At 36.0% G+C, this 16,503-nt stretch overlaps 1 protein-coding gene across 3 annotated transcripts in view; it reads left to right on the top strand.

Annotated features, from left to right (window-relative positions):
- Positions 1 to 15,556, top strand: part of SP3 (Sp3 transcription factor) — a 33,552-nt gene extending 17,996 nt beyond the window's left edge. For all 3 annotated transcript variants that reach the window (XM_033515958.1, XM_033515959.1, XM_033515960.1), the window contains 3 exons: positions 5,553 to 5,745; positions 11,406 to 11,602; positions 13,789 to 15,556. In XM_033515958.1, coding sequence (XP_033371849.1) covers positions 5,553 to 5,745; positions 11,406 to 11,602; positions 13,789 to 14,105 — 707 coding nt within the window. In that variant the 3' untranslated portion in view covers positions 14,106 to 15,556. The remainder of the gene's footprint in view (positions 1 to 5,552; positions 5,746 to 11,405; positions 11,603 to 13,788) is intronic.
- Positions 15,557 to 16,503: the final 947 nt, after the last annotated feature.

Here is a 16,503-nt window from a genome sequence, read left to right on the forward strand (position 1 = left end):
ATGAAAACTCTCATACACCTGTGGGGATGTATGGCAAGGGTCCACGGAGTGAAAGAGGGAAGGGATTTTATGTCCAGTACTGCTACAACTTAAGGAGAAGGCTGGAAACTTGTCTTCTGTCTTTGCAGTCTTAGCATATTAGGGCCATTGTTTCAGGTTCTGTTCAGTTTTCTTGCCTTTTGGACCTTCTGGCAGGAGGTCTCAGAGATCAGAACCAAACTTGTCAGTGCATCTGGGTCATAGAAAGTATCTGAAGTTTCTATCAAGGGCAATGGCAGTCTTTTTATAATGCCAGGAGCACTCACCAGGACACTAGTTGTGATTGCCCTCTTGAAGATCAGGCTGGGTTGTAGGTGGGTTGTCTTTTACTGCTTGTAGAAGACTCATATTTTTTCAAAAGGCAGTAATTTCAAGAGATAAAGGAGATAAAAATACACATTGTCAAGGACATCATCATAATTTATCATAGAGAAATGGTAATTCTCAGCCTGCATCTAAAATTCATGCCAGTATTTAATTCATATTTTCCAAGTATGTTTTGTACTTCATTTAATCAAAGTGTTTTCCTGTATCCTAGTAAGACACTTGCTGTGCAGAACTCTCAAGTATATTATATCAACAACAGTGTCATCATTGATTTAAATTAAAAAAATAGGTTTTAATCTACTTGTTCACATAATCGCATTTTGAGTGCACTAATTCTGTCCCTACTTCTTTGAGTCTTTGTTTACTCTTTTTCAGTACTATCACAGTATTAGCTTTTTTATAACCCACTGGAGCATTCACATGGCCAAAGGCTTGCAGCATTAAAACTGCAGAGAGATCTTCAGCCTTCTCTTAAACATTTAAAATTATTCTAATCTGTTGATTTTTTAAGTGTTTGCTTTGGTTTTTACATCTTCCTGACTTACTGTCAGGGGGAAGCTTTTCATTGTCGTCTAGTAGTAGAGACAATTACTTGGCTTTTACCTAAATACAGGATAGAAACACTTACTTAACAGTTCTGTCTTCTGAATTACTGCTGACAATTCTGTTGTCTGACCCTAGTAGCAGTCTGATATTTTTCTATGTAGAAATACTTAGCCTTGCTGGTCAGAGAATTCTCTGTGTCCTCTTGCTTTCCTTACATATTTCTGGAGTTTGTGGCTTCTTCAGTGTTTAGCATGATCGACTCTTCTTCCCCTTATTTAGTTAGAACCTCTTAGATTCTCAACTGTGAGAACAGAAAAAGTAAGCGTATGCTACAGCAGGCATTACTGTCTATAAAAATCCAGAATGTTGAATCTGTAAGAGAGCACATCTCAAGGGAATTCAGTTACTGTAGGGCAAGTGACTGTTCCTTGAATGCATAGTGTGTTCCTTGTGGTAGCACTGGCTAAAGTACTTTCATGATTTAAATACTTCAATGTTTGCTTTAGAATAATTATAGGATCACTTGGAGATACACTATGTTGCATTTCTTGCAAGGAAATAAATCTGTTGCTGTATTTTTAATCATTTTGCTGGTATGGCTTGGGTACTGCATTTTCCTCAGAAACTTAAAATCTAATTTAGAGCTATTGAAACTAGATGACAGTCTTCTGAGTTGAGGTTCACTGGTATTTCAAGATGATGCTTTGTGGTGTGCCTTATGTTGCTTTGTAATTTATTGTGTAATAAAAATGTCTAAATTCAGATTTAGATTTGGGGGCCAAATCAGAGTACAAATCATTAATTCTGTTGAGTTTCCTGTCTGAAAGACTTCAACAGCTGGTCATCTAGTAGAAGGAGTTTAGTTTAGATAGTTCAGTTTAGATGGGAAAAAACAAGAACAGTGCCTTAAGAAATTTAAATGTCTTTATTAAAAGCTTCCTCTCATCTTGAGATTAAAGCAAGATGAGTCAAGATTCCAAGGGAATGTGGGTTGAACTGTAGAGAAAACAGAAAACAACAGAAGATGGAAAGGAAGTGGAAATTATCATCTCTTTTCATGGTAAAGGTAGAGAGGAGAGGGAAGCTTCTATTTGGAAAAATAAACTATAAGAAACAATCAAAATGGCAATCAAATTGTGATTCTGTGAGGAAATAGGTGGGAAGGTATGTGCAATGCTGGTGCAAATCTGTTTTTAGTTCAAAGACCATATTTCTGCTTCTCAGTTCAAGACCTTGTAAAGCTTGGCTGAGTAAAAGGGCAGGGTGGCTTTCAGTATCTAGGAAAACTAAGAACTAGAAGCTTGCAGTTTGCAGACTGTTATAATGTAAAACTGTACTAGTATGCCTTTGTGACATTCTGCAAAGGCAGATACATTAAAAAAATCTACATCCTCTTCCCTTCTCAGTTTATCCCTGTTTCTGTGGCTCTTGGGCAAACTAATAATTTTTTTCATAGATCAAGAAAAATAATGTATTCCTAAGTCCTGGTTGAAACACACCAAGACATTAAATGAAGCTTAATTGATGCATTCATCTGATACCTGGAGAAGCAGGTAAATGACCTGGGTATATCAGTAGGCAACAGTGTTTCCACACTAGATTTTATTATAGTTCACATGTACTCAAGAATAAACTGTATTTCCATCTGCATTGTTTCATCCTAATTTAATTATTTTTCTCTGAAACACTAAACCAATCTTTTACTTACTGTTTTTATATGCCAAATACACTCAATTTTGTTCCATATTGTAGCCAGCTCTGGGCTTTCTATGACTATGAAGTACTACCTTTGGAACAAAATTGTTCACCAAGATCCCAGTTTCCACCTTGGAATAGCCAAACCTAAACCAAATCTAGCACACCAGACAGGAAGCAGAACTTGAACACAATATATGTTTTTTCAGAATCTGTTGGCAGTTTGAAACAATATCTTTGTCAAAAGTTTTGACATGCTTACCTAGAACTAAGTCTTAAACTTTAAAAGTAAGGGCATATAGAAATTTGAAAGCATGGAAATAAAAGAGTAATGAAGAAAATGTAACCTTTATTTAGCCCGTGACAGAACAGAGAAGTTGCCATTGGTAGAACACAGAAGTTGCATTAAGTTAGCTAGTGTTTGCATCAGCTTGTCATGACTTCAGGGGTTATATAAATTATTTTAGGCCTATTTCTTTGCAGAGTTGATATCAATTCTCTCATCTGAGGCTGAATTAGAATGGAACACATCTAGAAGAACACCAGGGAGAAACGTAGTATCTGGTATCTACATGAATTTCATAATCTCAAATTCCATTGGTTTGGACAGCACTTACTCTGTAGCTCTTCTCCATGGTTTGCCCTTTCAGAATCTTCATGAGTGGCACTCCTCCTCCTTCAAAGAGTAGTGGTGGAATTTTAACCTTATCTCTTGCAATAATGTAAAACCTACCTGGAGAGCAACAGACTCATTGGTTCTGAGGTCCTCATTTAAGGCAATCACATTCACTGTGGGTTTTGATGCAGTCCACTCTCTGCTATACTACATCCTGGAGAAGCTATATAAACACTTTATCTATTGATACTTCTTTTAATTGTGTTTTGTTTAAAGTATAATTTACATAGATAAGTATTAAAAAGTCCAGTCTGTAAATTGCCAGTTTCTGTTGTACTTTTCTGTGTGCCAGGAGTAGAAGATAACCCTTCTGATTAATAACTAAAGCAATAGCTACACTTTCTGCCTTACCAAGATAACCAGAAAGCACAGCACAAAATTAAAAATACAGTACTACTTTATCTTCATTTCACTTTTGCATTTATTAGAATAATGCTATAAGCTATTGTATATCTATGCAAATTGTTGTCTTCTCCAGTGTCCTCAACTGTTAGGAATGTTTTGTGTGTTCTACTTTTTATTATTATTATTTATTTTTTTTTCCCCAATAAATTTCCCAATTATGTATCTATCATTATAAAACTATTCTAAGTCTCTGTGCTGCTGCAGCAATGGGTAATGGTGGTGATTGGAAGAAACTGGGAATAGAGAGATACTAATGAAAAAATGGAAGGAACTCATGACAGAATTTTGTGAAGTGGAACAGACATTGCATAGAATGTCATGGATACTGACATGCAGTAATGAACTTTTTAGACATGCTTCTACTCTTAGGTGTATCTCATTAGAGTGTGACTTCAGGAGGTCAGTGTAATAGGAGAAATCATATGGAATGTTTTACCTCAGTAGTGGAGTTGGATGTTGGGAGCACAGATCCATACCCTAATTTGTTCCATTCATCTTTGTATGTCTCTTTTGAAATACGTGTATGCAGTCTTAACTGGATTCAGCTACTGACTTTGCAGGCACACTATATGCCACTGTCTAATGTTAGTGAGATCATACTGAAATTACCTTCTTAAAACAGTGTGTTATTTTATTTACAGTACTTTAATTCTTATTTTAAATAAAACCAGAATTTATACAGTGTACATTTTGTGCTACATTTGATTGGTAAAAGAATTTTGAGTATAGTGTGTAATGTGTAGTCCTAAAAAACTGGTTGGAGGCTTGGACTGGCCTGTGCTGGCAGCCTTGCTGCCTTGCTGTATTTAAATTCCTATTATGTGCCCTTTTGTGCAAGATTAATCAGGTTTTTGCTTTTTTCTAGAGTTTCCCTAAATGAATGTATTAGTATACTTAGTAGTTATTTGAAAGGTAATTCTATAAATAGTGGTTTAATGTTTGCTTATATAAAATTAATTTTATGTATGGCATACAGATAATGAAGTTATTTTTCAGCTGAGTCTCAGAAAATAGCTTAATTTGTTAGGAAAGATAGTTTGGTGGCTCATGCAGAAGACCCAAAGTCGTCACAGGTTTTCTACATCTTTACATGAAAGATATTTATTATGGTGCTGTCTGAAATTGTGAACTTGTGATAGTAACAGTGAAGCTCAGTGTGCAGGTGACTTTAGGCAAGCTTATCACAGTAGGTACCACGTGTGTAAAAAATCAGCAGATGTGAGTATGCTTGCTCCTGGATTCCCACAGCTCAGAGCCTGTCATTGATGCAAAATTAATTTCTAACACTGACTTTTGCAGCCAAACCAGATAAACATTCTAGACTTCCCTGGTTTTGACCTGGAATTCTCTTCCCAATGCAGTGATTTCCTAGAGAATTACTTTAACTGTAGTTACATCAGTGATGTAGGTTACAGGACAGTCCTGCATGTTGTTACATGCGTGCAAAGAAGAGGCAGACTTGGTGACACTAATTCAGAAATGCTGTGGAAACAGAAATGGCTACTCAGGATCATTTGAAACATGTGTTTACATTTTCTTCAACCTCTGTCCAACCTCTTGTTCCTCAGTTTTTCCCAAGTTTCAAGCAAGCAGTATTCTCCTGGTGAGAGCATTCCTCACCAAGAAGAGTTCAAACTTAATCTATGATATTTTGTTATAGCTTATCTTCAACTTGAAAATGTATAGCAAGATAAACTTCTTAAATACAGGTTGCAAGGGCACAGAAGCAATGTCAGAATGCACTTAAGAATGTTGACTTTTGACTGACATAGTGCTCTCAAGAATAAAAAGATTTGATTGTTATGGTTTCCTTTCTGTCTGTTTAATGGGCTACTTACGGATCTGTGTTTGTTCTTTTTCTCAGATATTAGGATTAAAGAAGAGGATCCTGATCCAGAAGAGTGGCAGCTCAGTGGTGATTCTACATTGAATACTAATGATCTGACACATTTGAGAGTACAGGTCGTAGATGAGGAAGGGGACCAACCACATCAGGAAGGAAAGAGACTGCGACGAGTAGCATGTACATGTCCCAACTGCAAAGAAGGTGGTGGAAGGTATGTAAAGTTCAGTGTCATATCACACATATAATGATGAAAAATTAATAATGGGCAAGAAAATAAATGAGCTTTTGTTAGCAGCAGTTGTCTGCAGTGAGAGGAAACTAGAGGCTTATGCAAAGGAGTTTATGCCATAAAGGACTACCACTTTAATTTTGGGGTTTGCAGATGAAAAAGCAGATTATTCCATCCTTTCTGGGTTACTTCTTTGAGATTAGTTGAAAAAATGTGGAGTTAGATGTCACCTCGTACAAGTGAGTGGGATAGAACATTGCCCTAAAAATATGAAAATGAAATATTTTGGAATATCCACATCTGTGATTGGCTTCCTCTCATATGTCAAGGACTTGATTAAATCCTATGTTCCTGCATTTCCTCAGTGATTGAGCATTTTTTTTCCACAGTTCAATTGCTTTAGAGTGTTACAAAAATACAGTTTTCCTGGTTTTCTTATTCACTGGTTTCCTAGGAAAAGCAAGGTTTGTGTAATATAACAAGGTTTGTATAATAACTCGAAATAACAAATTTCAAACTGTTTTCAGTCAAAGTTAGTGAGATTTGATTAAGAAAGAGGTGCTAAGTTCCAGTTCATTACATTTCAGTGTTGCATTGGAACCTATGCTTTGTTATTGTGCATTTCATTAAAACATTGCTATTTTTTTTATTCTGAAAATTTTATTATACTTCCAAACACTTAATTTTAAATGTCTTGATTGTGGATATGGAAAGGGAAAGGTAATAAGCTGCCTTTTACAAGTGCAAACATTTAGTTGTGTTTGTGCTTGAGAGAATTGTGCAGGGGCTTCTTTCCAATACACTAAAATTGGTCCATTTTGATAATAGTTTCTTCACTCTTGAATCTTGAAATCTTTATTTATTTGGGAGCTATAGTGTAAATCAGTAAAATGTCTTTAAAGAACCTGTCCGTGTCCAGTGGCACTAAGAGATCTAATAGCACTGGCTGAGTTATGTCTCTTGTCAGTTCTTGCTGCATATTCTAGATACCTGCCTTGCATACACAGGGAAGTAATATCTCAGGCAGCCATGCCTGGTAAGTATTAAGTGTGTTTAAGAGAAGAAGACTCTGATACATTTACATCACCAGCAAAGCTGGGGATAATATCTGCAGGTTATACAGCAAATATTCATCCATCAGATTCCCCTTGTTAAATTTTTATGTGTAGTTCACTGCAACATGGTACAGACCTTTCTAAGTTCTTGGTGAACTCTGGCTCTGCTGTGAAAATCTGCCCAAAATACACCTTGGGTTGACATGTATGTCATTTCAGGAGAAAACTCTGAAAATGTGATTTGCACTGCCTGTACTCTTAGGAAACAGAGATTCCAGGTGTTGAATCTTCCTCGTGCACTATTCCAAACTGCAGTGGCTTTAATTTAGAAATCTGTACTGTAAAATCCTCTTTCTTCTGAGTGGAGTTGCTATAAAATGAAATTTTAAAGTTTCAGCCCAAGAAAGATTCTTTTTGAGAGATGGTTTGGGAAGTCTGGAGAAGGGTGTAGTCTGACTGAAAACTCAGATATGTGATTTTTGGGAAAGAGTTGAGATGAGAGCTACAACAGAGTTTAGATAGATGAGAATCTGAAATCCACTGTAAAGGAAGGCCTGGACACATCTAACATACAAAGTAACTAGGAAAAGTAGGACAAGAAGTCAGGATGTGAGAAGAATTAGAACTGGAAGAGAAGCAGGATAATGAAGGAGACAATGGTAGGGAAACAGAAAAGAGTGAAAGTGTTTACAGTTGCTAAAGCAACTTTCCCACCAGAATGTAGAATTCCTTCAGAGTTGAGGAGAAAGCAATAAGCCCACTTGAAAGAATATTTGAGTGTTGATAATATTCCATAGCTGCTAGAGTTACCTGTTTATCCCTTGAGTTTTGATTTGTCTTTCCACTCTACTGATGATTTGCATAGTTTCAAATAGTAAGACATTTGCTTTTGTAAATTCTTTCAGATAGCTGTAATAATTCTTAAAATGGTGTTAAAGTTGCAAAATTTAAAATTGAACAAATGCTTAGTTAAGATAACTGGACAACTTTAATTCCTTGTGCATATACATTATCACTTGGTTTCTAATTACTTGACTGTGTACTATTTTTTTCCTCTGGCGTCAGTGCCATTTGGTGGATGGGGTGGCTGATACACAGGGAATGAATCAGGGCTGTGTAAGGATTGTCACCTGCTTCACTTATTGCAGAAATTGGGAATTGTTTAGGGAATGAGACACAGGACTGCAGCAACAGGGCTCTGAAATTTTGGAGATGTAGATCTATATACCTCACTTTTTCCACTGAAGTACTGAGTTCATTCCTGTGAAGAAGTTAATTGAGCAGATGGTGAATGTCTACAGTACTCTTGGGAAAATATGCTTTACTACATTAACCTTGACACCTCAGGTTGGTGGGTGTTTGATAATTTTGGCCGTAATCTCTTCCAACCTCATAGTTGGATGTACAAAGTGAATGTACTAGTTCAGGTTCACCATACCAAAACATTTAGATGATAAAGCCATTACTGTTTGTGAACTGCTTAGAGACTGTGAGTGAGTGTTGTCAGTACCCATGATGAGGAAAAAAAAACCCCGGAGAAATGATTAATTCTGTATTTAACGTAGTATAGAAATAATCTGTATCTAGTTAAACAAGAAAAGTACTATAAACTAGTGTGAAGAAGCTGAATAGTGTTTCACTCAATTAATCCTGTTGTTCTATGCTCTGAATGGAGAAGAAAAATGGCTTCACATATTCAGACTTCATCATAATTTCATCTATTGTATAGTGTTGGTTTTCATATTTCTTGTATTTTCTATTTTCTGGATTAAGAAGCGAGTTGAGAAGTTTTCTGTTTTTTGTTGTTGGCTTTTGAAATTGAACTGCATTGCAGTCTTCGGATTTGTGCCAGTTTTGTGAAGTGGGAAGCCACAATTATTCTTGCCTTACTTGGTGGGAGGGAAAGTAGGAAAGGAAGAAGATGATGTATTAGATTTGTAAATTAACACCTTTTAGCCCCAAGCTTATATAATAAATGGGAAATAAGCAAGTGGACAGAGAGACACACATGCTTCAAAGGATGACTGTTTCCAGAGAATCAATCTATTAGGCTTCTAGTTAAGGTGTCTGAAGTTAAGTAGAAAGTTTAGTCTCCTCTGAGTTACATCTAGTTACATCCGTTCACCCTCCTAACAATTACATCTGGAATTACATTGATATATAACTACTATTGTCTGATATATAGAGGAGCTGTGCTTCTGAGTACCACTGCAGGTATGTAACTCTAAAACCACATTCTTAAAATAATTAATAAGTTTGTGTTTTACCCTTGAAATACTTTGTTATTGCTGGAAATACTAGTGAATATAAAGTCCAGTTTCTCAGTGGATGAAGGCGTTTCCTGCTGAAACTGTGGCAGTCTGCCTGGTTATTGAGAAACGTTGTTTCCAATCTTTGTAAAGCTAAAATGTATTATGGAAATACTTCAATATTAATTGTTTTTAAGACTCCACTCAAGGATTAGGTTGGAGTTATACACATCTGTTCAGTTATGATGCCTACTGGCAGTGCAGCAAGAAAGGCCTTTTAGCATGATGTGTTAGGGCACAGTGCCAGACTGTCACAGCTGCAGAGTGTCCAGATAGAATTTGGCTTGTGTCCTGTCAGTTTAGAGCACACATGAAGCAAACATGCAGATGTCCATATGAAGTTGTATAGAATAAATACACTTAGTTGCTAATTCACAGTAGTCTCATGGGTTTCATTCTGTGGATTCTTAACTTCACCCTCACTTGGACCTTTGGAGTTTGCTAAGCAACTCTGTCACCAGTTAGGTGAGGTGCTTAGAATTACATGTTCTATACCACCTATGCACAGTAATGACCATGAGTTGAACCTTGGTTTCCTTCAGTCTAGACTAAAAGTGCAGTGAAGCAATTTCAAATGATTGACATAGGAATATTAACATTATTCTAAGGGAATTTTGTTGTACAAATTTTTTTTCATTTTTATAGTACAATTTGTGTACTATATCATGCCAAGTTACAAATTATTTGTACTAATTATTGTGGAAGGGAAGACACTAGAGTTTATTTGGAGAAGGTGTGAGGTGTCAAATAATCATCCTGCTCCAATAGGATCAAAAGCCTTCTGGACTCTTCTTCTGCTGCCATTGAAATTGTTCTGAAATCAAAAATTGTATTTGTCATGACAAGTAATTAGTAGGTACAAATGATGTTTTTATCTTCTGAGACAAAATGACTAATGAAGCACTATGAAGATTGCTCTATATTGAGAATTCTTAGAAACATCTTCTAGGACTTAATGGGATTTTATCTCCTTACTTTTCTGGACTGTCTGTAATGTTTTAGGTACACATATGTGATTAGGCTGGAATCCCCTTTAGACACTGTGAGATTTTAGAGTGAGTTCACTTTTGTGCATGTTCAGAAATGCTTGAGGCAGTTGCTAGCTCCTTGAAGCGTGTATGCACTTAAGCCTGAACCTTCGTTAGATGTAAACCAGAAGCTAAAGCACCCAGTTTAAAGAAAAAAATTGCCCTGGGGAGGCAGCTGAAAATTGTATAATTAGTCATGGAGGATGGATCACCCAAGACTGTGATTTCAGAATCCACTTAAAGTGTTCTAAGTTAACATTGCTGATGAATAAGGTGGCCTGATGCCTGGCTGCATTTTCCAATTTCCTCCCTTGTACCAGCATTTACCATTCACATAGCTGTGCTGTCAGCCACACCTATTCCCTCAAGTGCCCCTTTCAGCAGTAGCAAACACGTAAATTGGCTAAAATCAGTCATGATGCACTGCACTGGCCAGACTGATCTTGTTCTCTGATTTGATTTAAAAAAAAATAAATCATGATTTGATTTTTAAAAAAATAAAAAAATTAGGCTGTTGTACCAGATGCTTCCCCTGATCACCTGCCATTTCAGTGAGACATCATCTTAAAATAAGCATCAAACTTACTCTGGATTGTATGAACTGTGAATTCTGTCTTCATTGTGATGGATTTCTTTTTTTTAACTGAAAAACTAAGGAATTCATTTAAATGTCAGCAAGATCAGCTTCCACCTCTTTTAGTGAAAGCATTCAGGTTAGTATGCTTGTCTTCAAAACCCAAACTGATTCTCAGGTTTCCCCAAGATGCCAAAAGTCCCATCTGTTCTCTACCCAGTTGCCAAAATCCCCAGTGTCCATTTTGGCAGTTGCAGTAATTCATGTTTTTCTTTGCCAAAATTATCTTTGATATGGTAAAAACCTGAAACTTGGAGAAATGTAAAATATGGGCACTTCAGCATCAAAGTGGTACAAACTGCTGTGATAACTGTATTTTCAACTTCATATACATGAATGCTTCTTAAAGATTATGCTTCTATACATACATTTCACACACAGCTGAATTTATCATTTTCTGTGGAGTTGGGATAGCATTATTGAATTTATTTCCAGCTTCTTATGGAGTGTACTGGAATCTATTTTTTTTATTTGAAACAAAAACATGAAGCTGCTTGGATTGGTTTGCAGCTCCATTGTGATATGTGTAGCCTCATGTATGTACATGACCAGTATTTAGGAGGAATGTATTAGAATGAATAATCTCTGTGTCTCTCTCTCTTTTTTTTTTAAACAGAGGCTCCAACTTGGGAAAAAAGAAGCAACACATTTGTCACATACCAGGATGTGGCAAAGTGTATGGGAAAACTTCACATTTGAGAGCTCATCTCCGCTGGCATTCTGGAGAGCGTCCATTTGTTTGTAATTGGATGTTCTGTGGCAAAAGGTTCACTCGCAGTGATGAGCTCCAGCGACACCGAAGAACGCACACAGGTTTCCAGTCTTTGATTCTGGTGTATTTAACTAAAGGAGTGCTATGGACTGAGCTTGGATAAATAACTTTTAAGAGGAGAACATATCTTTGAATTGGATTGATTTTAATGCAGTGTGATCTTTCCAAAATCAGCTAAATCTTATTGATACTTACACACTTTGGAATCGTTGGTAGGTCTGAAGAGATAAAACAGCTACCTCTTCATTTAGAACTGACATTTAAGCTAATGTTTAATGTAGCTTAATCAGAATACTTTGATTCAGGCTCAGCAGTACATTTCATTTGTTTGAACCAGTTTTTCAACTCTTTTTCTATCTTAAAACCTAAATAAGAAAAAAAAGAGGATGAGGTGGCCTGGGGATTAGATATCATTCCTAGAATCAAAGAAGAACATGTGATAGTGCATCAGTTTGCATCTTTTAGTTTCATGGTTAGACCAGCGATTAGGAACTTCAGGTTCACATTTCTCCTTCTGTCTAATACAAAGAAAATAAGTGAATGTAGATATTCCACCTTATCAAGGAGCAGTTAGTTTGTTGTCTGTTTTATCTGTTTTATTACAAACTAAATCCACATTTGCATTCAACAGGATGCCTTTTAAAATCATAGTATTTGAAAAACCCATAGTTAATAATTTTTTGTGCTTATGAGCATTTACATTGGGTAGAAAAATATCTTTGGATGTCTGTTAAAAATAGTCCATGTTGTTCTTAATGGTGTGCTTTTGTGTAGACATTTTGGATGCTAAATCCAAGCTGGGATGTTACAGATTGGCTGGATGGACAGATTGATGGTTTTTTATAAAAGCTGAATTGAATGATCCAGTTCAGAGGGTGTTTAATAGCTCCTGGTGTATCTATCTACCAGTAAAAAGTAGAGAACTGCAGGGATCTATCCTCTGACCTCTTTTAAAATCTTTATCATTGACCCGGAGGAATTAACAGAGTTCTTCTGTTAACCTTCTTAGGTTTGTGGATGACCCCAAACTGGGGTGACCAGTCAATGCACTTGATGGCAAGGCTGCCATTAAAAGGAATGGAATCTGAAGGAATGGATTAACAGGAATCCTAGGAAATTCATCAAGTATAGTCACAAAGTAATGCACCTGGGATGGAATTAACACTTAGGGTAACACAGGCTAAGCATGGAGAGGTTGGAAACATCTCTACTGAAAAGTACCCAGGAGTCTTGATAGACAAGTAGAATGTGATCAAGGGCCAGCAGCAGGGATGCTCAGAGTTGTATCAATAGTAGCAAAAGCCCTGGTCACAAGGATTATTCCCCTCTTCTGGCTAGACTGCATCTAGAATGTGACATTTGGTTTTCAGCACCCAATATAAGAAAGACATTGATGACAGGATTGAGTTTACTAATGAGTGACCTAGATGATTCAGGATGATCTGGAACATTTGCCTTTTGAGGAAAGGCTGTAGGATTCAGATGCACAAAGAGAGCAGTAATGGCAGGGGGGAACTTAGTAGTAATTCTCTAGTTAGAAGAGAGGGTGCAAATAATGCACCCTCAAGAAAGCATTTACTTTCCCTGATGGTGTATTGGTTGAAGAATAATAGACAGCAGATGTATGTTGAAATAAGAAGGCTTCAGAAGAGCTATAAATAAAAACTTTTTAACTGTGGGAATAGCCAGGCACTGGAAGAGGATGTACATAGAGTTCCTGTGGCCTCCAACCTTAAAAGTTTCCAAGAAAACTAGATAAATTCCTCAGATCTGATCTCATAGGTGGCTGCTTAGAAAGAGCTCAGAACACAGACATTCAGAGGTCCTTTCAAACTTGAATTACCCTATGATCTAGTGTGTCAGTCTCAAGTGTGATTCTGCTCTAGGTGATGCAGTCTTCCCTGTCCATCATTTGGTAGGTTTTGTTCTCCTCCTAGAAGTTATTTATTGGTAATAATTGCAGTGAAACTTAGCAGCCTGAGGATATGAGCTGGTTATATTCTTTAGCATGCCTGAAAGATCTCCCCAAACTCAGTGACACACAGAAAATGAAAATGGTTCTTATAGAAAGGATTTGTATGGGTGTCAAGAAATATAAAACACAAGTTTATAATGTTGGATCACTTTCTTCCTCTGTATAATTCTTGTTAGAATTCTGTCTCTAAAAAGCAGTAAGTTTCATTTTAATTTTTAGTGTTCTTGAATATTTTTTTTTCCTCTTTAACAGGTGAGAAGAAATTTGTCTGTCCAGAATGTTCAAAACGCTTTATGAGAAGTGACCATCTTGCCAAACACATTAAAACACATCAGAATAAAAAAGGTATTCACTCTAGCAGTACAGTGCTGGCATCAGTAGAAGCAACATCTGATGATACTTTGATTACTGCAGGAGGAACAACACTTATCCTTGCAAATATTCAACAAGGTTCTGTTTCAGGAATAGGAACTGTTAATACATCTGGCACCAGCAATCAGGATATTCTTACCAACACTGAAATACCTTTACAGCTTGTCACAGTTTCGGGAAACGAGACAATGGAGTAAATATTACACAAGATACCTATTAATTGTGGTTATTTTTATACAGTAGTGAGAAGAATATTGTTCCTAAGTTCTTAGATATCTTTTTATTGATGTGCAAAAATTTTTGGATTGACAGTAACTTGGTTATACATGACACTGAAATGCCTTACTTTGTATGATATTCCATAGTATATTAAAATGGTAAAATTGCATGGGTTTTGTAGGTACTTTTGGAATCTAGAAGAGAAGAAATTTTACCAAGTTATATTAAAAAAAAAAAAAAAAGAATTTAACGATGGAAATGGTAGTCTAACCAAATGCATCAATCCTGTGTGGTTTAGTGTAAAAAAAATGAGAACATGTTGGTATTTATCTATTGTAAGATAAAAGAAGTTGATGGGTGAAAAGAAATCACATTATGATAAAAGAAATTTTGTAATTTTCTTGATGACTGGAATTTTTATTATGCATAACTGACAAATCAAGTTTCCAAGCAAATGTTACATAGTGTAGGCTTTACTTAGCTCATCAACTTGTCATTTTGAAGCTAATTATTTTAATTAGGTTAACTATGTACAATATTTTAAGCATTACTCTTGTAAGATTTTGCAAACTACATTTTAACATGGAACTCTAGGGATAGTCACCTTTTAAATCCTATTGAAAAGCCATGTTTAAGATTTAATTTGCCAAAATGATGTCTTGTTAATATTCTTTCAATAACCAAGGTGGGCAATATAACCAATGTTTAAAAAGCTTAAAATGTTAAGAAAAATAAATATGTATAGGTTGAAGCATTTGGGTGGTAAGGCAGATGTTATAGTGAAGTATATCCCTTCTTTTGAACATTGGAGGACCAAAAATAAGGTGTATTGCGTCTCAGCAGTGATTTTTATCAAATCTTTTTCCAAAAAAAACCATCTGTATGCCAGGGCCTTAAAAAGCCATCATGTAAATTACCAGTAAAATATAACATATGCAAATACAAAACAAAAATCACTTCCATATTGACAATACTCCCAAACATATGGATATAGTCATAGTGAACTAGGGGGGGTTATGAGGTTTTTGTTTGTTGTTTAGTTTTTGGTTAGTCAATCTGCATTTAAATATCAGCCATCTTTCCTTTTTTGCTTCTTCCCTTAAAAATTGTATGTATCCAGTACATTTAACTGATAAACATATATGTTTTTTATTATGCTGAATTTTCTTTTTATTTTTTAATTACTGTTTATATTTTCAATTATAGAAAATGTACAAAATGAAGTTATATAGCCAGTCTGTAAGTGCTATACCATTTTCAAAAAATGTACAACAATAATTACTGCAGTTCACCTATTTACAAACATTTGGAAATCTGTTCATTTGTTATTCTTAAAACCACCTCAAATTTAAAGGCTACCTTATTGTACGTTTAAAGTGTATTATAACAGTGTGGTAGTTAATAAAACACTATTTTTTTTTTCTTTTGACTTGAGTTTACTGTGTTTCTTGTTAACTAACAAGGTGTAATTTCATAGTATGTCTTGATAGCCTGAGATGTTTTATTATTTTGCAGTAGGTGGTGGGAAGCAGAGGCAGTGTTTTCTTTCCCTATGGACACAGAGTTGGTAATTTTCCACCTCCACAAATACACCCCATCTGTATGTGCATGGACATGAATGTGCCCTGTTGGTGTAGTGGGGATGTTTTGCTCTCATGCTGAGCAGGGCATGGAGAATATGTAGGCCCCATCCTATAGGTCGTGTTTAAGTCCTCTGACACATTCACAATACATGGAGTATTAATAAGGAGCTGTGACTAAGTGAGAACTATGAGATTAAAGGGAGTAATGGTTGTATATAATGCTGTAATGAAAGTGAAATGCTTCTATTTGTGAAGTCTAAACTTTTAGAGTATCAAATGACAGAGGAGAGACCAGGATAATTTAGGCTAAACCAGGCTAAGTTCAGCCTAGAAAAATGAGAACTGGAAGTCACATAGGAAAGATTTTCTGAGTTTGCAGTTAGGTGGAAAAAATATTAATGCAAATCTTTTAGAGATTCAGAGCAAAAGGAATTGATAGGTACAGAGAAGAGGGAGTTAATTCACCACCAGTTTAATCATCTGTTTAATAAAATGAAAGGATGAAATTGGTTGGGGTGAGAGCTGCAGCTTGAGGGAAGACAGTTCTGCTTAGACTTGCAGTGTTCCATGGATGTTGTCAATACATTAACGTACTCTAAATCCTCTTTCTTTAGGCAGGTGGATGGGCTTGGTTTTCAGAAGTTGTTTTAATATGCAGAGCATATTAGTATATTTCTAATACTCAGGATCTATTTCTCATCACTTAGCCACCAGTAGCTGTATTAGTGCATTATTTTAAGCAGGAGGGAGGAAAGGGCTATTTCTTTATTCAAACTGCTTTTCACAAGTTTTA

Source organism: Parus major, chromosome 7 (genome assembly GCF_001522545.3).
Source record: "Parus major isolate Abel chromosome 7, Parus_major1.1, whole genome shotgun sequence".
In the NCBI taxonomy this organism is placed as follows: domain Eukaryota; kingdom Metazoa; phylum Chordata; class Aves; order Passeriformes; family Paridae; genus Parus; species Parus major.